General features: G+C 35.7%; 1 protein-coding gene across 1 annotated transcript in view; it reads left to right on the top strand.

Moving 5' to 3' along the window:
• The first annotated feature begins 8449 nt into the window (after nucleotides 1-8449).
• Nucleotides 8450-25301, top strand: part of LOC149840038 (nuclear pore complex protein NUP88-like) — a 37696-nt gene continuing 20844 nt past the window's right edge. Inside the window, exons 1-3 of the mRNA XM_090004320.1 lie at nucleotides 8450-8865; nucleotides 10704-10855; nucleotides 13080-13202. Coding sequence (XP_089860446.1) covers nucleotides 8539-8865; nucleotides 10704-10855; nucleotides 13080-13202 — 602 coding nt within the window. The 5' untranslated portion in view covers nucleotides 8450-8538. The remainder of the gene's footprint in view (nucleotides 8866-10703; nucleotides 10856-13079; nucleotides 13203-25301) is intronic.

The following is a 25301-nucleotide window of genomic DNA, read 5'->3' as shown; positions in this document are numbered from 1 at the left end:
TTATGAATGAAATTGTGGTTCAAGGAACTAGTACGGTGTTATAGGTGCACAAATGAATGTATGGTGACATGTGATAAGATTGTATTGCAAGGCATGAAAAAATGCATGCACATGGGATCGCTCCTGAGTGAGAAGGGGTTGTTGAGAACCCAATGTGAGTGTTGTGAGTGCACCTAGTTATGTTAATAAATGCACACATGCATACATAATAATTTGGGATCTCCTTCACGGGCAAGATACTCAAATTGTTTAAAGGACTTGAGCATAATGAATGAGTTATAAAATTGTTGAGCTAAGGAACTGTATGACTACCAAGATGTGCAGTATGATGCTAATACCTGAAGAGCAATGTGGCAAGTTACCTTTGAGGAGTACCTGAGGCTTCTAGAGCCTTGTGGTGCTATGTGGGCACTTGTGATAAAAATGTATGAAGCTATGTTTTAATAACATCTAATAACCCATTTAGATTTAGGCTTACTTTGGAGAGTGTAGGTAGTACAAATATTTGTTGGACTGCCTTGTGTTTAATTGAGAGCAATAACGTCCCTCAGAGTTAATAAACCAGAACTACCAATATGTCATATGTGGTAGGTTTATGTCTTCTGTAGAAAAGTTAGGATGCTTCCTCAGAATCTCGGCCACTGGTAGGTTTTCTCTCAGTCATGAATTGCCCTCAATAGATCAATCTCATTAAGTCACTTGAGGAATTAAAAATACATGACATAACAAACACCTGAGTTGTCTCCCCTGAGGCTATGATTGTACAGTGATTACTTGCAGGAGGGTAATAAGGAGAAATATAAAACCTTAAACTTGATCACATTTATATTTGAAAACTTGTGTAAAAGATGCCTTAATAATTCATATGTATAATCATGATACTAATATTGTTTTATGACATGTAAACAAATATTATCTATACATGTTTAGTTGAATTCCTTGTGAATTTATTTGTACAATAGAATTGTTTAGAATAATATTTAATGCTATGTGCACTTGGTTTTCGTATATGCATCCATGTTTAGTGTGTTTCCTACTAAGACTCATCGTAGTCTGACTCCTGCATTTTATACAAATACAGGTAATGAGTGAACAGGCAAGAGCGGTTGCAGGATGCTGCGGGGGTGACATGTGAACCACTAATTTGAATCTCGAGAATATTTATTTTGCATCAATTTGATTATTCAATTTAAGACTCCGTGTATAAATAATGAGAAAATTTGACAAATATTTACGAAGATAAAGAAGTTCGCATAAAAAAATTACAAAAAATGACAAATATTTGCAATGATGAGACATGCCGCATAAAATAATTGAGAGTCAACAAATATTTGTCTTATCATCACAAATATTTATCTATTTTTGTAATTATTTTATGCGGTCTTCTTCATCCTCGCAAATATTTGTCAATTTTCATAATTATTTTATGTGAGCTTCCTTATTCCAGTAAATACGTGCATAAATTTATTAGCATTCATTTATTCAAAATGAACCTACTCATACATTCATTTATACATGTTCATATATTCATTCATACATGTGTGTGCATGTACAAACCATAAAACAATAAAATTTCTTAAATCGAAGCAAAAACCGAATCTAAACTTTACAAACAATAAAAGAAGTGCAACAATGTCCACGACTCATATGTGTGTGTGTGCATTTACATCCTTAACGTTTGAAGTTTACAATACAAATTTACATTGAACGCACAAGTGCCCACAACTCAGCTATCGAGACATCGACACTCGCCACCTCACTAACTGATGTCTCCTTAACCTCTTCCTTTTCATCGGTCTTTGTACCCTCAGAAGCCTTTTTTTTATGTGCTTATAAAAGTTGATTATACGATTTCTTATATCTATGACATCTTGATGAAAAAAGGTTATTAGCAAACTAACTACAATGAATATCAAACATGACATATAAATACATACATGCATGAAAGTCAATCCTCAGTTTCTACCTAAGTGCTATATATATACTAGGACAAATACACTACGATCATACATGTAACAATCGTATGATAAGTCAAAAATATATACATGTACGAATTGAGTTAATAAACATATACAAAGTAATTACTCATTTTTCTTGTTGAGGAATACCCTCCATAGTCTGCTTTATCCAATCTTTGTAACAATCGTACCCAAACTGCACTAAAAACAATGAACTTGCAATACATATGCAAGAAAACAAGATAACAAATATATACAACAAAGTGAGTACATTATTGAATAAGTTATATTATCGTACTATTTGTTTGAGGTTCTTATATGCTAAGTATGTGTTTTATGCAAAATTGTATAACATGAAGTCCTTTTCCTTTATGTTCATTTCTCAAAGAACCCAACGCTTGTTGCCCTAGTTGAAAGAAATTAATAGTTGCAACATAAATGGTGGAAATTTAAGTTTTATAAGTATGCAAAATTGTGTAAGTGCTACTTTGTCAGCTTCAAGGAAATTGTGCTAACATGTCACTCTTCACAAGAGCACAAGTGCTTTTGAAAATCAACAATGTAACTGTGAGTTCAGTCTCGGGCTTCGTATCGATGTCGAAGGCAATGCACTACTTGCACACGTATTTGTTATACTTTTTTCTTCAGTTCCTCTAGTTTTTCTTTTACCTTCGGTACCACAATGTCTGTCATATGTTGCCTAACATTCTTTGTTTTCTCAAAAAGTTTCATCAATATAAAACAAAGTTTTTCAATAAGAAAAATTAAGAGCTTGTCACGTATGGCGAAAATCCATGAATTGAAGCTCTTCGCTATATTAGATGTTAAGCACACATATCTTTTTGTTGGAAAGTGACTGTTAGCCTAATGTTTCGGTTGCACATTAGTGATAACATTATTGTATGCATCTTCATTTTGCTCTCAAATTTAAGAAAATAAGTACATGCATTGACTATCGTATGCTGAATCAAGTAACTATAAAAAATAGTACTCTCTTCCATGCATAGATGATTTATTTGATCAACTTCGAGATGCAAAGGTCTTCTCCATGATAAATCTTAGATCAGGTTATCATCAGTTGAAGATTAAGGAATCCGATGTGTATAAGATGGCGTTAAGAATGCATCATGGCCATTACGAGTTTCTGGTGATACCTTTTGGGCTAACCAATGCACCCACAACATTTATGGATTTGATGAATAAAATATTTCGATCATATTTAGACTCTTTCATGATTTTTTTATTGATGATATCCTGATTTCTTCGAGATGCGAATATCATAGAGACTATCTATGAAATGTTTTGGAGATACTTAGCATAAGTTGTACTCTAAATTTTCAAAGTATGAATTCTGGTAAGAATAAGTCATGTTTTTGGGACACGTGATCTCAAAAGGCAGAGTATCTGTGGATCCTGCCAAAGTAGAAGAAGTTTTGAATTAGAAGCAACCAAAAAATATTTCAAACATTAGCAACTTCCTAGGACTTACTAGATATTACAAAAGATTTATTCAGAATTTCTCTAAGATAGCAACTCCTATGATAAAATTGCTTGACAAAGGAATCAAATTTGTATGGACGCAGTAATGTGAAGAAAGTTTTTAGGAGGTTAAGGAGAAGTTTACCCCAACCCCTGTGCTTACACTTCCATCAGGCCACAGAGGATTTGTTGTATATGATGATGCTTTAGAAATAGGCCTAGGATGTATTCTAATGCAACTAGGGAAAGTGATTGCATATGTTTCTCGTCAGTTGAAGGTGCATGAGTATAATTATCCCACTCACGATCTTAAATTAGCAGCAATAGTATTTGCTCTCAAGATATGATGACACTATCTGTACAGAGTCCAGACATTAGAGTCTCAAGTATATTTTTTCTCAAAAGGATCTAAATATAAGTTTAAGAAGGTGGTTAGAATTTCTAAAAGACTATGATTTCTTGATATCTTATCATCCAGAAAAAGCTAATGTTGTTGTAGATGCCTTGAGCAGAAAGGCATAAAGCTTATCTTATGCCATAAGCAATGAGTGGAAGCTCCTTAAGGATCTTATTGCATAAAAACATTTTTGTTTCGATTCCAGCAGGATCGAGATAGCTACTAGGAGCTGCACTCCACTAAAGTGCACTGAGTGGTGAACTAAATTTCTTCGAAATTTTTTTCGTCAAATGCTTTATGTAATATCCAACATGACATGTAGGCCATGTATGTAAGATAACATGCTTTAAACCTTCATGCCTAAATAAGATAATTGTCAATATTCATCTCTCTTTAAACTTGTCGAAGTGTATAAATTTATGTTTTAGATGCTTTAAAAATCATGCTCATGACTCATTTGACTCCTCATCAATAACTACAAATGCTACCGAAAATATCTCACAACAAAAATCAATACTATAGGCTGACAACAATATACTCGCGTATCTTTCTTTTAAGAATGCACCATCTACCATAAGAACTGGAGGGCATCCTTTCAAAAACCTATTGATGCTTGAACGAAAGGATAAGAATAAAAAATGAAATTGATCTTTCTGATTGGTCTGAATGTACTCTAACGATCATCGGTTAGCCTTCATCAAATGATCCAAATAGGCAAAAAACATTCTGAAAGACTCTTCGAATAAACCATATAATGTTTCCTTAGTCTGTTCATGTTCACACCATTCTTGTTTGTAAATAACCTCTACACCTTTCTTGTGACTGATGTTATTCATGATTTTTAGAGTTATCTTCGGGTTATCATGTATGTGTTTGTGAATAACACCTGAAATCCACTTGAAAGAGACTTTTTCCACTACAAGGTTGCCCAATGATTCACATATGTATGCTCGTTTTGATACTTCTTCACTTAAAGAACTCTGCTCTGCGTACCTTTGTACAATGAATCTTTCAAGGGCAATCAACTGTCATCTGCAGGTTCTTCCTCATACATACGACAATGACTCTATTATTCTAGATATTTAGAAAATTTGCTTTATAGTTATTCATAATCATATGATTTTTCAAAAACTCGCAATAGTTCTGGATATCATTAAACCTTTTGCCTAAAACAATTTTTCGATTGTTTGAGTTTGTTGTTCAACATTGGAATTATTCACAATCATTAAGTTTTTCATTATGTAATTGGTCATACAAATGCCTTTGCTTCAATGATTTTTAATTGCTCTTCGTTGTATAAGAATCCATTGAACGAGAACTTATTCAACCATGTCTCATTAGTATAAAAATATAAAACAATTATACTGCCCAACAAATATTCATATAATTATATAACATACCAAGGGATCAACTTCTCAAATGCCATTGGTGCATCACTTTCACCCATCATTATTTGTCCCATGTCATTACTGTCTTCGTCTTCTCCTATCAATATGGTATACTTATCATCATCGATATCATATGATTCTTCACTGTCAACATGATCACTGCTACTTCTAATTGACTGTTCGGTTGTACAAACTAAATCAAAATTCACTATATCAATCACTTCATGTGCTTTCGCCCATGCAACATTCTTGTATTTTCAATATTCAAGATTAACCTTCAAAATATCACATTCATGATAACACCTACATCTCAACTATAAATTGTATAAAAATTATAACTTGTACATAGTTTTTTTGTATGACCGAGAAGGTTGCATGTCATTCAAATTACTGTAATGAAGATCACTGACACTGGTTTGTCCACGTTGTTCTACATCCTTTACAGTGGTTTTTTTATCATGTACCATATCAATATCATTCATTGTTTGAGATAGTTGGATGATCAACAAATGACTGAGCTTGATTGCACATTCTTCACATGATTTACATCATTTCATTCATCAACTACATATTGTTTAATTGCTCATTGATTAACTTTGCATACCTCCATGTAAACTTCACCACTAAATAACATAGATTCTACATCATCATCGTAAAAAATATCTATTCATATTTGTTGGATGTTTACTTTTGGAGAATAACTATATCAGAGGCTCAATAAGTCTTCCGCATATCTGGTTCTATGAGATATCAAAGCCATAAATTTCTTAAGGCTACTATTTTTTGAGACCACTGTAGCTCTCCAATTCGAGTAATCAGACTTACGATAGTGCACTTTAGCTTTTTCAAACGCCATTATTGACTGCCTATGACAACCACTATAGATCTTCAATGTTTGTGCAGAGTGAACCCTAGCCCCATTACACCAACACAAGAACAACAAATATTAACTAAATAATAAACAAATAATCATAAATCATATATAACAAAAATAAATATATATATCTATAAAAAAATCCTAAACGGTAAATCCGGTGACTGAGAAAGTTGATGACAACACTGAGAAACATATAAAAAGTATTCATAGCAACAACCAAATAAAAATATGCATGAGGCTATTAAATGATCATATCTACAAAAAAGCAAGAAAAAAATTTAGAGTAAAAAACAAATTATATATATATATATATATATATATATATATATATATATATATATATATATATGAAACTCACCTTTCGAATCTACAGATGGGGAAGCTGATGACAAGGATGATACCGTAATCTCTTCGAAATGTAGTACCAAATTACACGAAAATCAATGCAAAGGGTGCTAAACAATGTAGAGCATTTTATAGGGAAGTTCTTTGCAGACACAAACAAAAAAAGAAATCCTAGGTACAAAAATGAGTTTATATATGAATCACGAACTCCGTAAAAAAATAAAAAATCTTGTATATATGTTATAAATTCACAAATATTTAAGTAGGATATTTGTGATATTGCGACATTCAGTTTAAGTAGAGGTTCATACATATGTTTATATAAATTTGTGAAGTATATGCAAACAAGTGGAATATTTGCAATTTTAGTGGTTTTAGTCTAACGAAATATGCACAAATAAATTTATGCAAGGTTTATATTATATATGCGAATTATGTAAGATATTTGTGATGTTAATTAAGAGAGTTTCATCGAATGTTCATAAATAAATTTATGCGAGTTCGTGAGGTCCGCATAAGAAAACATGCGATTTTGGATTTAAGTGAGAGTTTGCACTAACCGATGAGAGGTACAATTTTATTGGAATAACCCATCAATTCGCAATTGCGAATAGTAAAAAGGTCCTAACAAAGTTGGGTATTTGTGATTTTGGATACTAGGAGAATATCGAAAATTATAAGGCATTTTGAAAAACGTGTCAAATTAGTGGTCATTTTTTTGTAGTTACACTGTTTGGCATCCCATCTCTAGATTTTAAAAGTATTACTCAGTCTTTCATGCGTGCAGATCGCAAATTTTCTCTGGTAGTGTTCTTTGCCTTGACGGGTTCTACGTCTTAACTGCTAATAACTTGGTGAAAGAAATAACATAGAAGGGTGGTGCAAGTGCCCTTTTTAACTGTCTGCACCCAAAAAGTGAACGTGCATCCACCCTAATCTCCCTACACTTCTCTATACCTGTACCCATGCAGTCATGCACCCAAACCTAATCGAATCCGATCTATGTCAATTGAAGTTGGATTATGGATTGAAAATCATCCGATCAAACTGAAATCTGAATAAGAAACTAGTCTGAATCCACTCATGTGCATGAATTGGGGTTCAAATTCAATAATGAACTTGCGTCTGTTTCCAGGTCTAAGCCTTCTTATGCAGCTTTTCTTTCTTACAAGGTTTAAAGTGGAGTTGGGATTCTTATGTAATATTTCCCATTAGGAATAGTATAGAAAGGGATATGGAGTGTCCGTGTGACGTAGGAAGTGGTCCATACCGGTCAATACCCAAATCGATTATGAACGGACTGAATCTTGTCCATGATCATCAAGTTGGTTTGGTGAGACGAGCAACAAGCTGATCATATAGTGTAACCGAGCCGAGCATGAATAATGGATGTTCGCCTTGGCTCGGCTCGCTTAGGCTCATTTAGACGAGCTTATATAGGATTTATGTGTGATACATGTCAAAAACATATGATAGCTCAATTGGTTTAGTTGGGTATGTAGGCAACTAAAAGGGCAGGGTCTGCATTTTCACTATGGACCTTTAAAAAAATAGTTTTCTTTATTTAACGAGTCAGCTATCGGCTCGTCTGGCTAAGGCTCATACAAGCTCAAGCTCCGTTTGGCTCGCATGAGCCAGACGAGCCGAGTCCTGCCACGAACACCCTAATCTAAACCAAACCACGCGACCAAAAATTCACTCGCATTTACTCCCATTCAAGGGAAACGCGTTTAATCGAGTCTGCAATATGAAACCGGTTATAATCCAATCTGTTTATACTCTTCACATTAAAAAAAAAAAAAACCTTTGATGCCCACCTTTTCTTACCGGGTTCAGTATTAACATAAAGTTTTCCGATCCTTATTGAACTGCATTATGACGGAAATGTTTGGGACGTGGATCCAGATAGGGGTTCGTTTCTTAGAGTCGGATGCAGATACACCACGTTCTGGGCCGTATCCGATTTGTTTATAATTACTTACACAGTTACACCCCGCGTGAACCCTCAACTGGCCCTCACGTAATCATCTGTGCAGCTGTGCCCCAATCTCCCCCAAATTGTTCAGCAGCCACACTCGGAGAGAGAGAGAGAACATGGAACGGAAAAGCCCACTCCAGGCATCGGCTGGACTTCACATCAGCCTGAGGGACGACGACGACGAAGAAGAAGAAGAAGAAGAAGAAGTAGAAGTAGAAGTAGAAGTAGAAGAATGGGTGCCGTTGCAAATCCACCCTGTCTTCGTGCGCAGATCACGATCCCCGTTCCCTCACCATCCTTCCTCTCCGCGCCTTCCTTTAAACTTCATGGCCTGGGATTCAAACTCACAGCACCTCTACATTTGGGATCCAAAAAAACGTCACCTCTGCTGCCTTACCCTTAGGTTCAACGGCCATTCCATGGAAGCTGCTTCTAATTTCAAGGTTGGTTCTTTTCTTCTTCTCAGTCTGTTCCATCTCCCATTCTCTTCTCCTACTGAGTTTGTGCTTTTGAATTTATGGTATCGGATCGTTTCTCTTGTTATCGTTAAAGGATAAATGTTGGTAGGAAGCTCTTGGCTTTTATCAGGGTGACGCTAGGGCTTCCTTCCATTCTACTCTTATATGCGCCGAGTCAAGTTGTGTGGGCTTATTGGGGCCGCCGTTCGTTTTCTCCCAATGATCAAATTTACGAGAAACCTGTAATAAATTGGTTCTGAATCTGCTGTTGTTGCCTACCCTCGTTTGTAACTGGTTCGCATATGTGGAATATCGACCCTCATGGCTACTTTAAATTACATAAAGTATGTGGAAGCGCAAAAAACCACTCGTACTTGCTTCCACTCGAGTCCCATCTAATTAGAAGATGGTAGGGAATATGATTGCGCTAAACATTTTAAACACTTGGAGTCTCTTCCACCATAGTAGCTCTCATTGTAGTCGGTGACCTATTTCCTCTGCAAATCGTATTAACTGTGGGAAGAAGCGGCTAACCTCGGCATATCGATTCCTCAGCAAGCCAGGATTAATCAGCAACAAAAAGAAACTAATTGGCAGTCTGTGGGCTTACATTAAGCATAGTTACTTTTCTAAACTACCCTTGGTTGAGAATAAAATTGTGGCTTCGTAAAGGATTCCATTGTCGGTGTAGTTTGTGGTCTTACTCCGAAGAAAATGCTTTGAGAGAGCCAACCACTTTTTCCCAATGTTCTTGATTAATCCTGGTGTTTAAATTTGTCTACATGTAGTCAAGACCAGATACAGAGGCCTTAGGTTTTGTGTTGCCCCGACCCCTAAATCTACACTATTTTTGCTTTACGATTTTGTGCATTGGTTGGGAAGAGAAAGGTTTGATTGTGAAGAATCAACCACATTTAAGTAAAAAGTTTGTTTATGAAGACAGCCATATTTAGGTTGCACAAGTTCCATGACTCTTTCAGTGTTATTAATCCAGTTGGGTCTTAAGCTTATATCCTGTTATTATATGTAACTTAAGTAATTAATCATTGCATAATACCATACGAAGCTTGAACGAGTAGTATTCTCATGTTTTTCCTGCTAGGGTATGCAGTTCATTTTGTGATTCTAGTAGTATGAATTTACTCTAGAATGGATCTTCTCATGGTGTATTTGATCGGAAGTGTGATGGGTAGGCCTTTTCTTTTCCTGAAATGTGTTTGCACTGTTTGGGAAACAAAGATATAATCAAATGACAACGACAACCCATTTAAAGGGAATTTTCAAGGAGCAAAATACACAATGGTATGGCGGGGTTTCTAGCCTTTTAAACTAAATGACTGCCTGAGACCTGTGTAATTATACTTTGGGTCAATGGACAAAAGTCAATGCAACAATTCTTTTTTTCAATAGCAGTTCCCACTGTAGGGGAATTGTTAATCACAACTTCTATATGCAATTCACTGCAATGGAATGACAAATGATTTAGGTGGAAAATTGTTTTGTCGATTAATCATCAAGGCTGTCTACAATGTCTTCCAGTATCTCTGATGCCATGTAACTATGTAAGCAATGAAACACTTCCATAAGTAACATAGAATTTGTTACTATTAACTTAAGAATGAGAGTGCAATACAACGTGCATGCATCAAATACAAATAACAGGGCAAAATCAACTTAAATGTCCCCAACAACTAAAAGAATGTGATCAAGAGCAAAAAAAGTTGCACGATTATACATCTTTGTTTCACTACCTTGTTTTAATTGAAGATATCCACATATCCTGATTGGTAGCTATCTTTGCTGAGTATTTATTCCGTGTGCAGATCTTACATGCAAGCATTGATCTGGGCTTCATGGTCCATCATATTTCCCTCAATAGAGTTGGGGAATTGTTGCTTCTGACTGGTGCTAAAAAACTTGTTGTTATGTATCTGCATGAACGGACTTCTACTGAAGATGCTTTGCTTGTTTGCAGGTCTGTTCTAAATATTTTGATTACTTCATCTTATTAAGTTGCATAAGGAAAAAGTTTACGTCATTGATTCAGATGATTGCACATAAACCAGTAGGAGAAAAAAAGGGAAAATTTTAACTGTGCATTGAGCATCTAAAACCTAGTGATGGAAGTTTGAACCTTCTAGGGCTTCTGTTAAACTGCTGTCTGCCTAGTTTAAATCCATACTGATTGTTAATTAAAAGGATTGCATCATCACAGATTTGTTGTATAGTCACTATGGTTTAATTATGTTATTTTTTTGGAGAGATACTGGACTTCAAAACTATGCATGGATGCATAGCATTTGGTTTAGTTCATTTTGCTTCCTTGCGATTGAGGGTCTAAAAGCCTTTGGATGTGACAATATCTAGGAGTATGAACTGTATGATAGTATTGAAGGGACAATTCATAAGATTCTCTATTTACTGATCTTATAATAGTCTTATTATGTATATATATAGTTGTGGTCAATGCGCCTTCCTAGAAAACCTTAGGTAGGTTTTCATTGGATCACAGTCTTAGTCTTTTTTAAAAGTGTTCTATCTTGCATCTTGGCAGCAGCATCTTGTTTCGGGTATATGCAGCCTAGTGTGATGAATGATGTTAAGGCATCAAAATCTATAGAGGTATATTCACTTCTTTGTTTTGTCCTAAGTACATTCATATTCTTATCTATGAGACCTTCAACTTCCTTTTTTTGTATTCCATAAATATTTGTAAGAACTTTGGATTATATGTTAATAGGATGGATATAATCGTATAACTGAATGTTAATTATATGTTATAAGGTAATCTTATGTTTATATGTTGTGAAATTTTTGCTAATATTTCTTTTTTACTCTAGATAGGTTGCATATATTTGAGCGCACATCTTCCAATTTATCTAGTTCCTCTAGGGAGTCATTTTTCTTATCAGACTTATCTTACTAATAAACAAGGTTCACATTCAACCTAACCTAAATTATTTATGTTGGTATTATTGCCTAGTCTTGCCACTGGTTTCATTTTATTATGTTTTGTGTGTGGTAGAATCAACATTTTTAGCACAGTAAATGCAAGCAGAAGAAGATAAAGATTTGTTAACTTTATTTCAATCATATTTAGATGAAATAGGCAAGGTTATGCATGCAGTGGTCTTCAACATTGTCATTCATGTAAGTGTCAATGGTTACTTTATTAGGTTGGAACCTGACTTCCTAGCCCATCTTGACTATCTGGCATGCAAATTAAGTTCTCTTAATAAGGATGTATAGAAGACATTCCTCAACAATATGGTGTTTCCCTCATTCATAAACCTGTAGGCCTTCATATTCACTACTCTGCAATAGGCATTGTTGACCATGACTTGGTGTCCATTGGATGTACTTCTTTTGGGTCCACCAATCTGTTTTTTTTTTAATAATATGACTAGTTAAAACTGCATCTATCCACCATGTTGGGATATCACAATTAGTAACCAAACATTTAGGCATAATACATTCTAATTCACACTGCTCATTCTTAAATTTATATTGTCATTGTTTTCAGGTCAGGTTCGTGCAATCTCACTCTAAATGCCCTTTTCTATTCCAATTGATGTAACCTTTCTTTGGAGCAGCTTCTTTTGTCTTCAGGAAAGGTTGACGCTTCTTATTGTTGAAGCAGTTGTCCTTTTTACCATGGCATCATTCAAATATATTTTTTTGGTTCCATGATTAATGCTCCAAGATTTGGTTAGCATTTATTTATTAAAATTTCTTTCATCTGCTCTTGTTCAATAACAAGTGAAAAATGACTAGGGTTAAATAGAGTTTGATCTTGAAGCCATAATAATCGTTGACCAACCTTTAAGAAAATCATTGAAGATTATTGAAATTTATACATGATTGCAAATAATACTTTTAGCTACTACATGATCTTTCACCATGACCAACATATTATTGACATAGTCTACTTCATTCCTTTATTTTCGAGGAATTATACTTTTGGAGGACTAATTGGATGAGTATTTCAGAATTTGTATCATGTTTCTGGGAAATAATAGCCATGATACTTTTTATTAGTAGGACCATCCTCAGAAATTTTGTCAAAAGTAAGCAGCATTGTGATTATTTTAGTTGCATACTTTATTTTTAGCTTCTACATAGATCGTTGAAAATTTAAAATATCTGAAATTTCTGAAGAAAATTGCTCTAATATTGAGTTTCCTTTAAACTGTATACAGGACAGTTGTTGTTGGTTCTCAAATATTTATTGATGGCAGTAACTTCATTCAAATATTGCAAGTCTCCTGGCATCCTTGTAGCGATACACATTTGGGAGTACTTTCTTCTGACTGTCTTTTTAGGTATGATATGCCCTCTTTTTCCAAATCTATAGCGTTAGGTTAGCCTCTTGCTTGTTTTCCCAGTTTATCTTATAATTTATATTAGACCTTTTCTATAATGAGCCAGCTCTTTTTTGTTCTTTCCAACTAGCTATTTATTGTCTTTCTTTTTTAATCTTTCTCCTTTTGCTTTCTTTTTTAGGATATAGATCATTCATTAAACAATCATACCATCTCTCTCTCTCTCTCTAATAATAATCACGAGTAAACCACACATAGTACACAGAAACAACAGGAAGCCATTAAGGTGCATAACTTTGTCAACCTATTGATGCTCTTTTTTCATTGCAAAGACAGAAAAAGAACTGAGTTGCTTTATTTATTTATTTTTAATGTTCTTGTGAATCTAGTGGCATTGCTTTGGTGGAGGAGCTAATGAATCTATTTGAATGGGTGGTCTCTACACTAGGAAGGAAGGTGGTGATTATGTGGTGCTCCTGAATCAGTTCTTGTTTCTAATTTGTGTTGGGCGTTTTTCAAGAAGAGGATGGCTTGTGGCTGTTAGGCCCCCCTCAAGATCCAGTTTTGAAGGTTTAGAACTTGGATCTGAAGGGAGCCCCGAGCTAGCAATAGACTTGTACTTTACTCCGATCTTGACGAAAGAGAGAGGATCGAACCTGAGGTTCTTGGCCCTCTGAGGCTGGGCTGGACATGTCTAGGGTGCAGATCCTCGATGGACACAATGGGGCAGTGGTCTAAGGGTAACCGTGGTGAAGGTTTTGAGAGATTCTAAGAAAAGTCCTATAGAAACAGGGAAATCAGGTATGTTAAAAACAACCTCAAAGGTCAATCACGAGAGGGTTTCGGTTAAGATAGGCTGCTATAGGTCAAGGAACAGTAAAATAGGTCGTTGGAAGGCTGAAAAAGTCAAACAGTGAAAACAAAGCGTTTTTGGGTTAATCAGGTAGATGCGGTTTTGGTTAAGGCTATGAAAAACAACCTAGTGCAACCTAGGGTCTGGTTACAGGTCGATGAAAAAAATATTAGGGGCTTAGAGGGCTGAGTACTTGAGTTAGGCTTTAGAGATGGCGGTACAACAAAACCACGACTGCAGAAGCTTTTGCTTTTTCGGGCAGTGTAGTCTTTTTTGATCTTTGAAAGGAAACACATGAAGGGCTTGGGCCTTTTGTGTAGACTGATCCACCACCACACACGTGGTGTCAGGTGAAACCAGAGGGAGAGAAGAGAAGACGTCACAGAGGTAGGGACGTCCAAAAGGGTGGAAAGAGAAAAGAGGGCGTTAGAGGGTATGGATGCCAAAAAGACAAAAGGAGAAAGAGAGGGGGACAACTAGGCATTCTGAGAAAACTTAATTCATTAATCAATGTTCCATGTAGCTCCTTAAGACCTCCTTATATAGATGGAGATTGGGTTGAGTCCTACTTACATAAAGAAATCAACTAGACTAGGACTCATTAGCAAAAGACTCCTTAAAAAAATAAACCAACTAAAAGACTATTTCATAATTAATTAACTAACTTAATTAACTCTAGTTAATCTTCTAGAACTAAGAGACGTCTCCTAGGAGACTCCAACATCACACACCTCCTATTTGGACCCCACTCCATGCCTTCAGGGCTTGACACATGTCCGACTTCTCCTTCTCTTGACTGAGACTTTGGATCTTTGACTTGTCAATCGTTAGAAAAGACATGTTAGCTGCCACATTGTCAGTGTATATACATAGAGGTATTTTAATCTTTTTGTATATAAGGGTATTATGGTCATTGTACATTGTACACTTTTTTTTCTATTTTATTTTTCTCTTATTTTTATTTTTGGACATTATAGAATAGGATTGGGCTTATTGGTCATTTGACCATAGAGCCGCTAGGATCTCCCCAACGGCTACATTTCTAGCCGTGCCTCCCCAACGACTACTCATGGTCTCCTTTGTGTATATAATGGGGTTGAAACCCCACTCTTTGTATTGCTTTTTGCTTAGAGTTATTTCTTAATAACATTTAATATTTTTATGTGTGTTGTATTCCCATAAGTGGCTGATTTGTGTTTTTTTTTTTTGTGTTTATGTAATTGACCCACAAGTAGTCATTGTGATTGTGTATGTCCATAAGTGACATTTGGACTTCTTTTGTATTACATTACATGATATCAGAGCCTTTATGCTCTATTGATGTTATTGAGGCATTCAAGTATCTCATGGTAGATCGAGAAGATCAGATAGAGCCTCGGAAAGTGTGCTTATAGCCACACTTGAAGATTGTTGCTCGTGGCTGGTTCGTTGAAGATTGGAAGAGTTCGTCATAACAAAGTGTGGAGCATTGCCAAAATAAGTACCTTCTACTATTCTTGGTTTTATATATATATTTTTGTTTCCTCTCTTCTCTCTCCAATGGCTGATAAAGAGGTGGCGACGGTGGTTCCTATTAAATTCGATGAAAATAATTGAAACTTATGGGCCACTGCTATCAAAAGAATTCTAATTGAAAACGGCTTGTGGGAATATGTTGACGATTCCTCAATGACGCCACAACCTATTTTTATAAATACTTTTAGCAAAAATGATGGGACTACTAAAGAAGAGGTCCTTAAAAGATAAGAGAAAGAAAAGACTCTTGAACTGTAAGAAACTATGAAAGAATGAAAAATTGGATATGCCAAGGTACTTTTCTTGTTTATGGGAAGTATGAGTGAGGACACATGTGAGAACATATTGGAATTTGAAAAAGCCGATGAAGTTTTGCTCTTTACCAAGCAAACCTATACCCAAAATGATGCCGCGTATAGATGGGAGTTGCAAGACAAAATCCACACTTGCAAGCAAGGACAAAAGAGTGTAAGAGAGTACTATGGGACTCTAAAAAAGGTTGTGAGATCAAATGGAAAAAATGAAACCTATTTGGGAAACTCCAAATGATGCCCAACAAAAAGGAAACAAATTTTAAATTAACAATTTTTTCAATTCACGAGGGGTGGTCTATAACCCGAATTTGAGCAAATGAGGAGCAACATCCTCCATAGAAAGCAAGAAGAACTTCCACCTATTGATGAAGTTTTAGCCCAAGTTTGCATGGAAGAAACGAGGTTAAAATCCTAAACCGAATCAAAGGAGTCAAAAGATAATGTTTTAGTTTCAAGATCGGGGTGCGAGTTCTTATACATATAAGCTTCCACATTTCTACAAAAATAACTTTGGAAAACCTCAGTCTTTTGAGGGAAAAGGAGATGGAAAGAAGAAAATTGTTTGTTACAATTTTGGAGAATTGGGACATATCAAACCATATTGTCTGGAATTTAAAGTAAAAAAGGAAAGGAAGACCGCTTCGGTTGGTACTTCTCAAGTCGACAAAGAAAATTAAAGTAAATCCATAGGGAACATGTCGCTATCTCAATTAATGGAAGCCTTGCAACCTCTCCTCAAAGGTTCCTCAACAATTGGTGACGTCGTCTCCACTTCATATCCCCTTGAACGACCCATTGGCTCCTTGATTTTGGTGCTTCATTTCATATGACCCTATAATGGTTCTATGCTTACCAATCATAGTGTTGATTAAAGTAGAAAAAATAATTTTAATGCGTATGAAACCTCTCTTTGATGTTAAAGGAATTGAAAATTTTGAAAAATCTTTGAATTTTTGTATTCCAAAAATAAGAATTATTCCAAAACTCAACTTAAACTTATTTTCAGTTTCTTAAATCACCGATCAAGGTTATAGTGTCTCCTTCACATCTGACCAATGCTCTATATAGGATCTCTAACCAGAGAAGCAGATTGAAGAAGGCCATAGAAAATGAGATCTCTACTACATGGGTTGGCTAATAATTCAAAAGAAACCTTTTTGTCTCAATGTACAAAAATTGGATTTGATTTTGTGGCATCAAAGACTAGGTCATCCTAGTATTACTAAATTGTCAAATGTATCTTATTTGAGAATTTTTTGCAATGAAAAAATCCAATGTATTGATTATATACTTGCCAAAATGAAATATATTCCTTATCAAGAGAGGACCTTTTTTTCTTCAAAACCACTTGAATTAATACACTCTAATGTTTGGGGCCCGACCCCAGTAAAGTCTAAAGGTGAATACATATATTATGTCATTTTTGTTGATGACTATACTCGTTATACATTAATTTAATTTCTTAGGCACAAAGATGAAGTCTTTGAAAACTTCAAAAATTTTCACAAATTAGTTACAAATTTATTCAAAACAAACATATCCATCTTTCGTTCTAATTCAGGGAGAGAATACACATCAAATGATTTCAAAAGTTATTTAGAATCCAATGAAATCTTACACCAAAGGTCTTGTGCAAACACACCCCAACGAAAACATAGACATTAATAGAAGACCTTGCTCATCTCCAAAAGTATTCCAAAACACTTTTGGGTTGGCTCAACCCTTATTGCAGTTTATATGATAAATCAACTTCCATCATCTAAACTTCAAAATGTAACTCTATATGAAAAACTCTTTAAGATTTCTCCTGATTATTTTAGACTAAGAATCTTTAGATGTAAGTGTTAACTAACAAAAATAACATTATCTCCAAGGACCATCCCCTCTGTATTTCTTGGGTATGGTGAGAGTCAAAAAGGATTTCGATGCTATGATCTTGAAAACGATAAATTATATATTTCAAGAAATATTACTTTTTTGGAAAAGAATTTTTTTTTGATAAAAATGTGCCTAAGAGAGAAGATGAATATATATTTTTAGAATTGGATTCTAAGAATGATAGTGATTTGATATCAGAAGAGAATCAAATTGATGATAATGAACCTCAAATACATACTCAGTGTGGTGGAGATCAAAACCAATATCAAATTATTCAATATAAAAGAAGACAAGAATGCTATCAACCAAATGCTTTAGAAAACTTTTCCAACCTAGAAGCACAAGAAACTAAAAATATTAGTCACTCTGAAAGACAACATAAAGAAACTGTTAGATTCATGACATATGAGTCATTTACCCCGCCTGTCTAGGAAAAGTTTTCTCCTATTTTGAATCAGCCTCATATAATCAAGCCAAAATATATTCAGAATGGCAAAATGCTATGTGTGACGAAATAAGAGCATTCGAAAAATCTAAAACTTGGGAATTGACCAACTTACCACTTGGGAAGAAATCAATAGGACGTAGATGGGTCTTCAAGGTTAAAACTAAGAGTGATGGAACATTAGAAAGACATAAAGCCAGATTAGGAGCCAAGAGGTACTCACATGAATAGGAGATAGATTACGATGAAACCTTTGCCCCTGTCGCTAAAATGACTACTGTTAAAACACTCATAGCTGTGGCTGCTATTAAGAAATGACCTATCTACCAAATGGATGTCAAAAATGCCTTTCTTAATGGAGAACTAAAGAAAGAAGTGTATATAGATTCACCATCTGGGTATGATATTTTGAAACTGAACATTCTTCATCTTAAAAAGGCCTTGTATGAGCTTAAATAAGCACTGAAGGCCTTGTATGATTGCTTTAGTTCTGTTATGATTAGTCTTGGATATTTTTCATGTTATATTGACATAGCTTTATTTGTTAAGAAATCTGCTGCAAACATTGTAATTTTGCTCCTTTATGTTGATGACATGATCATAACAAGAGGAGATAAAAAGAAAGTAAATCATATTAAGCATGTACTTAAACAAAATTATGAAATAATTGATTTAGTTTTTCTTAGATTTTTCTTAGAGATTGAAGTAGCTTATTCTCCTCGAGGATATTTGTTAACTCAATCTAAATTTGCTACTGAGATTATTGACAAATCTGTCCTAACTGACGAGAAGAGAGTAGTCACACTCGAAGTTATCAACTCAAAGATCTATCCTACTGGCATGTCTTTGTTCATCCATCAAATTTTAAGTGTATTCTTTGTCAAATGTCTTATGTTCTGAATATAAAGTAATCTTTTTTCAGTTCTAAACTTGATGATACAAATTCTTTACATTTTTACCTCACTTTCTATTTATCTGAAAGATCTTCACACCAAGTGGATATATGCTGAAGCGAACCAATGCATAAACATGTACATCTCAAGGAAGAGTTTGTTGCTCTGGAGTCCATTTCGGAACCTGAACTGAAGTCATATTCGCATATGTTAGAAGTGTTTGAGCCTAATACTTCTGAGTCAAATGTTTGACATTCTCATTTTGCCCATTGTAGCAGGTGGTTTATTGAGAATTTTTTACTTCAAATGGTCTTACTCTAGTTTAAGTTCCTTGTCAGATAAAGAACTCTATCAAAGTTGATAAGTTTGCGAGAGTTATATGTTATCTTTTTTTAATTAAATAAAAAGGCTTCAAAATTTTTTGAGTTTATTTGTTCAGATGTTTGGAGGCCAGCACACCATATATTCGCCTTCTAGTAGAAGATATTATGTTTGTGTCATCGATGACTATTTATGTTTTACTTGGATATACTTCAATAAACAAAAATTTGAAGTGTTTAATATTTTCCATAAATTCGACTCTCAATTTTCAAAGTGATGGTGGTAGAGAGTTTTCATCAAAGGGGTTCATTAACTTTCTACAAGAAAATGGGATTAAGTGTAGAGTAGCTTGTCCATGCACTTATCAACAAAATGGTTTAAACTAGGTTCTCTAATGACGTGTTCTGCTGAAAGTATGAGAAAGAGCAAGGGGAAAGGAGAGAGCTTTCAAAAATCGACAACCACTGTTAACTCGATGGCTACAGTAATGCTTCATTAGTCTTAATAGGGTTACAATAATTTACACATGGACAAAAGTGCCCTGTATTATTAACACATATTACATTAAAATACAAAACCCGTGAATGAATATGGATCCTTTATTGGATGGATCCATATCCAGTCCATATTCTAATACCCTCCCTCAAGTTGTGCATGTGAGTGAACCATGTGCAACTTGTTCTTCAGATACCAGAAATGGTGACTTCTAAGACCTTTTGTAAACATATCGGCAATTTGGTCTTCTTAAGGCACATAAACTGGTTCAATCTCTTTGTCTGCTATCTTTTGTTTGATGAAATGTTAATCAATCTCAATATGCTTAGTTCGACTGTGATGAATAGGATTCAATGCAATTTGTATAGCACTTTTATTATCACACAAGTGTCGAATTTGAGATATCATCTCCCATCTCTATAAGTAGATGCCTAATCCAGGTCACTTTTGCTGTGGCAGCTACCATAGATCTATACTCTGCCTCTGTGCTAGATCTTGCCACAACTTTCAGTTTTCTACTACTCCATGAGACAAGATTTCTCCCAATGAAAACACATTATCCTGAAACATACCTCCTCTCATCTGGATCCTCTGCCCAGTCTGCATCTGTATAGGCCAGTATGTTATGTTTTGGTGACTTCCATGAAGATTGAATATATGTGAGTCCATCACCCACCGTTCCTTTTAGATAGCGAATGATGCGTTTGACAGCATCCATGTGACCAATCTTTGGTTCATGCATGAACTGAGATACTTGATTAACAAAATATACAATGTCCGGTCTAGTAAAAGTAAGATATTGTAACATACCCACTAAACTGCGATACTTGACTGCATCAGGATATAACTCACCATCACAAATACTGAGCTTTTGGTTGACAACACTGGGTGTGGGTAGATGTTTACAATCTGTCATTCCTGCTTTAGCCAGAAGATCAAGAGTGTATTTGTGTTGAGTTAATGACATTTATATACCTTAGTGTAGAGGTGTTTAATGCTACCATCCGGTTTATATTTAATTTTATATACCTATTTGGAACCAACAACATTCTTATCTGGAGGACGGCCAACTATCTCCCATGTTTGACACTCATGAAGTGCCTCGATCTCCTCATTCATCGCTTCAATCCATTTGTTGGATTGGATAGCTTGATGAAAACCAAGTGGTTCATCGTGTTTTTCAATCTTGGGTAGAAAAATTTGAAAGTCCATAGAATAGTTGTCATAACTAACCCATTTTTCAATAGGATGCCTTATCCTGCCTGATCTTCTTGGGGCTTCTCTGTTATCAGACAATGCAACATGTTCTTCTGTAGGTACATTTGTTTGCTCTCTGGGTCTCCTGGTATACACATTACCTTTGTATCTCAGGCATTCTGTTTGTGATGCATCATCTGAAACCGTCTCACCATGTATGCTTTTAGGAGTTAAAATAGTATGTTCGGCAGTATGTGAAATAAGTTCAGTACTAAGCCATGGATCATACCAATTAGCAACTGCATCAATATGTTCACGATTGACATCTGCTTCTTTTCCCAGAAAACTATTTTCATCAAAAACAACATTTCTGGAAATTCTAATCTTCTTATTGGCAGGATCATAGCAGTTGTAACCCTTGTGTTCATCTGCATAACCTACAAATTGGCATATAAAAGCCTTGTCCTGAAATTTGGTTCTCGTGGATTTATCAATGTGTACATAACATGTGCATCCAAAAACTCGTAAATTATCTCAATCAGGATGTAAACCAAATAGAACATAATAGGGAGACTGATCTTCAAGAATGAGCATAGGAAGACGATTATTCACATAAGTAGCAGTATGGAAAGCTTCTATCCAAAGACTAATAGGCAGGTTACAACCATGCATCATACTCATTGCACTCTCCACAATATGTCTATGTTTACGTTCGGCGATTCCATTTTGTTGTGGAGTGTACGGGCAAGAAACTCTACGTTGTATTCCATTATCTTGGAGAAAGTCTAAAAGCTCTTTGGAGGAATACTCACCACCTCCATCACATTGGAGAATTTGAATATTTTGGGAGAATTGAGTTTTAATGTAGGCATGAAAATGACGGAAAATAAAAAAAACTTCTGATTTATGCTTCATAAAGAATATCTAGGTAAAACGAGAGAAGCTGTTAATAAAGGATACATAATATTTGCTTCCAGAAGAGGAATTATTGGGGGGCTAGGCCCCAAACATCAGAACATATTATTTCAAAAGGCATGAAAGCTCTTTTATTTATTTGATGAAAGGGAAGTACATGACTCTTGTAGTCCTGACAGCTGAGACACACTTTGTCCTTCAGTAATGAAGGTAAGACAGACTCTGAAAGAAAATCATTGGACACTAATTTTTCAATAAAGACTCGACTACAATGACCAAGACGGGAATGCCATGCCAAAGATCTGGCTTATTGCATTTGAATATACTCAGAATACTTTTAGAGACATGATCAGACTTTGGCTTCAGGACACTGGAGGCTGGATCTTCATTGAAAATATACATGTTTCCACGCTGCTCTCCTTTAGCGAACGTCTCTTTCGTTTGAAGATCCTTAACAAAGACAAAGGTAGGAGTAAATTCCACAGATGAATTTGTAGAATCAACAAGCTTTGAAACAGAGACAATGTTTTTCTTTATATTTGGTGCATGAACAACATTAGATAGAGGAATGAATGAAGACTCAGATAAAGGAATAAGGACATTGCCTACATTCGAAATAGGGTGGTGAGTCTCATCTCCAGTTACAATATTAGACTTACCAAAATATGGGGTTAAAGTAGAGAACTTACCTGCATTGTCAGTGGCATGAGCTGCTGCCCCAGAGTCCACATACCATATTCCATCATCATTCTGTTTCAAGTTCAAGTCGGCCATTGCAGACAAGAGAAATCCTTAGCATTATCACTGACCCGGAAGGTACCTGCAGTTCCTGATGTGACAACATTTCTTTGGTTTTGCATTTTGTTTCGATTTTGAGGGTTGAACCAACAGTTAGATTTGATATGACCCAAGGTTTTAAAACCCGTGACTCGGAACTCGTCTTGTTCTTTATTGACTCGTGACTCGGCGGGTCAACTCGGTGACTCAGACCGGGTTTTGTTAACTTTTGATTTTAAAAGAAAAACAATATATAAATTGTCAGTCCATGGGAAAGATGTATTATTCAGTACAAGAGTGATTCATCACGCCAACACCTTCATAGCCCTTGGGAACTACATGATCCCAATGGCACTGGTATCCTGTGTGATTATGGATTGCAGTCACTTGGATCATGCAATATACAGAGAATGGCAGGTCGAGTTAAGAGATTCATTATTTTGGACAAACAAAGAACACATAATGGAGTTGGACAAATTTTCTGCACCATGCATCACCTTGAAAGAATTCAAACAACTATTAGCAGCTCAAAAGAAGATAGAATAAAATTTTCAATGCCTAAGATTAGAGGTTAGGAAAAGTGAAATTGCTGCAGGCCTTAGATTCATGATGCCCAGCTCTTAAATAAAAAAGATTCCAATTAGACAAAGGACAGAAACAAAGACATATGATGTTGGTAAAATGGCCCAGAAGCTGCACCAAATGCTACAGACTGGGGAAAAGTATCACTGTATAAGATAAACTATCATTTACAGAACATAAAGTGCAAAACTAGAAGTTGCCTTGGACCTCTAGTGGTCCACGAAAGGGTGGTGATGGGGCAATGTTAGTTATAGAGGCAGAGTTTTTTTATGAAGTTGTATCATCATGTATGTAAAGTAATATGTGATATTCAGATGAGAAATTTTTAGGTCCTAACTCTCCAATCTCCATGTGTCTTGAAAGAAATCTCTGCTTTTAGATGCATAGAATTCTTTGTTAATTGGGTTTATAGACTAGAATGCTTTGTTGTTTGATTTCTATACTATAGCAGTTATTTGTTCAAAAAGATCTTTCCTGACAGTCCATGGGAAAGATGTATTATTCAGTACAAAAGTGAATATGTGTGTGTGAAATACCCAAAAAATCAAATTTCAAACATCCCAGAACTCGCCCGAGTTCGCCGAGTCAAGCCGAGTCTGGCCAAGTCAAGCCGAGTCTGGCTGAGTCAGCAGCCGAGTTTTCGCAGCCCGAGTTAAGCTTGCCGGGTTGACTCGCTGGAGGGCCGAGTCAGCGAGTTGACTCGGTGAGTTGACTCAGCGAGTTTTAAAACACTGATATGACCACGTTTGTTGCACTGGTAACATGTGGGAGCACTCTTTGAAGGACCGACAGTGAAATTTAGCGTAGGTAGCAACCCACGTCTACCTTGGATTTGTGCTCCTCTGCCACGCCTCCCTCTATAGGGGATATCTCCTCGTGTACGATCAACAGTCATGCCTGTGGCAAGAACATCATGCGTAGATGATTGCCCTGCTAAAGCATCTTACATGCTTTTCAAAGACATCTCATATTGAAACAATTTAGTACGTAAATCCTCAAAACTGGGCAACGTGGGGAGACACGATAAAGAAGTGACAAGAACATGATACTCAGCCCCCCAGAGCACTCAGCATCTGCTGCACTTTCTCTTTATCTGACACTGGATATCCGACAATTGCTAATTGATCTGTGATGCTTTTGACTTGATTTAAAAATTCAATAATGCTTATTGACTCCTTTTTTTAAAAGCTGGAATTCACGCTTGAGAAACAACATCTTAGCCTCTGATATCTGAGAGTAGGTCTGAGCTAGAGTCTCCCAGAATACTTTACCTGTGCAATCATCAGGAATGAAAACCAATACCTCTTGTGATAACGTGAAAGTGATATACGCGACGAGAGCCTGATCGCGCTTCATCCAGGCAACAAATGCAGGGTTGCGAATAATGTTCGACAATCCTCCTTCATCTTTGGCTTCTTGAGTGATGAACTCTGAAGGTGCTGAAATTGAGCTGTCCAAATGACCTGAAAGATCTTGACTTCGAATGAAAGGGGTAATCTGCCTTTTCCAAGTCAAATAGTTATTTGTTTTTAGTTTTTCTGAGACTAGCTGTCCCAAAAAATTAGAAGAAAGACTAGAGTTGATAGAAGTATCCATTTGCAGACTTAGCAAATTAATACTTGAAGTTAAGAGGAATCAAGGACAAGAACAATGTCTCTGAAAATAAATCTGAAATCGAATCAGTGAAGGAAGCTCGACGTGACTGATTTCAGATTGAGTATAGGGCCAAAAGGAAGAAAATGTGAAATAAGGGGAGTAGAGGCAGTCGGCTGTGATAGAAAGAATGAAGACAGGCTGTGGATGAAGGAGAAAAACTTACACGGCAGATTTTGTAGTAAAATCTGGTTGCTGATTTTAGACCAGTATGAAGAAGGAGAATAGAGATGTTCACGGCAGATTTTTAACGACAGCAGA

Source organism: Nuphar pumila, chromosome 4 (assembly GCF_984573655.1).
Source record: "Nuphar pumila chromosome 4, dmNupPumi1.hap1.1, whole genome shotgun sequence".
NCBI lineage: Eukaryota > Viridiplantae > Streptophyta > Magnoliopsida > Nymphaeales > Nymphaeaceae > Nuphar > Nuphar pumila.
The sequence above is the reverse complement of the archived record's forward strand: the minus strand, read 5'-3'. Positions and strand labels throughout refer to the sequence as shown.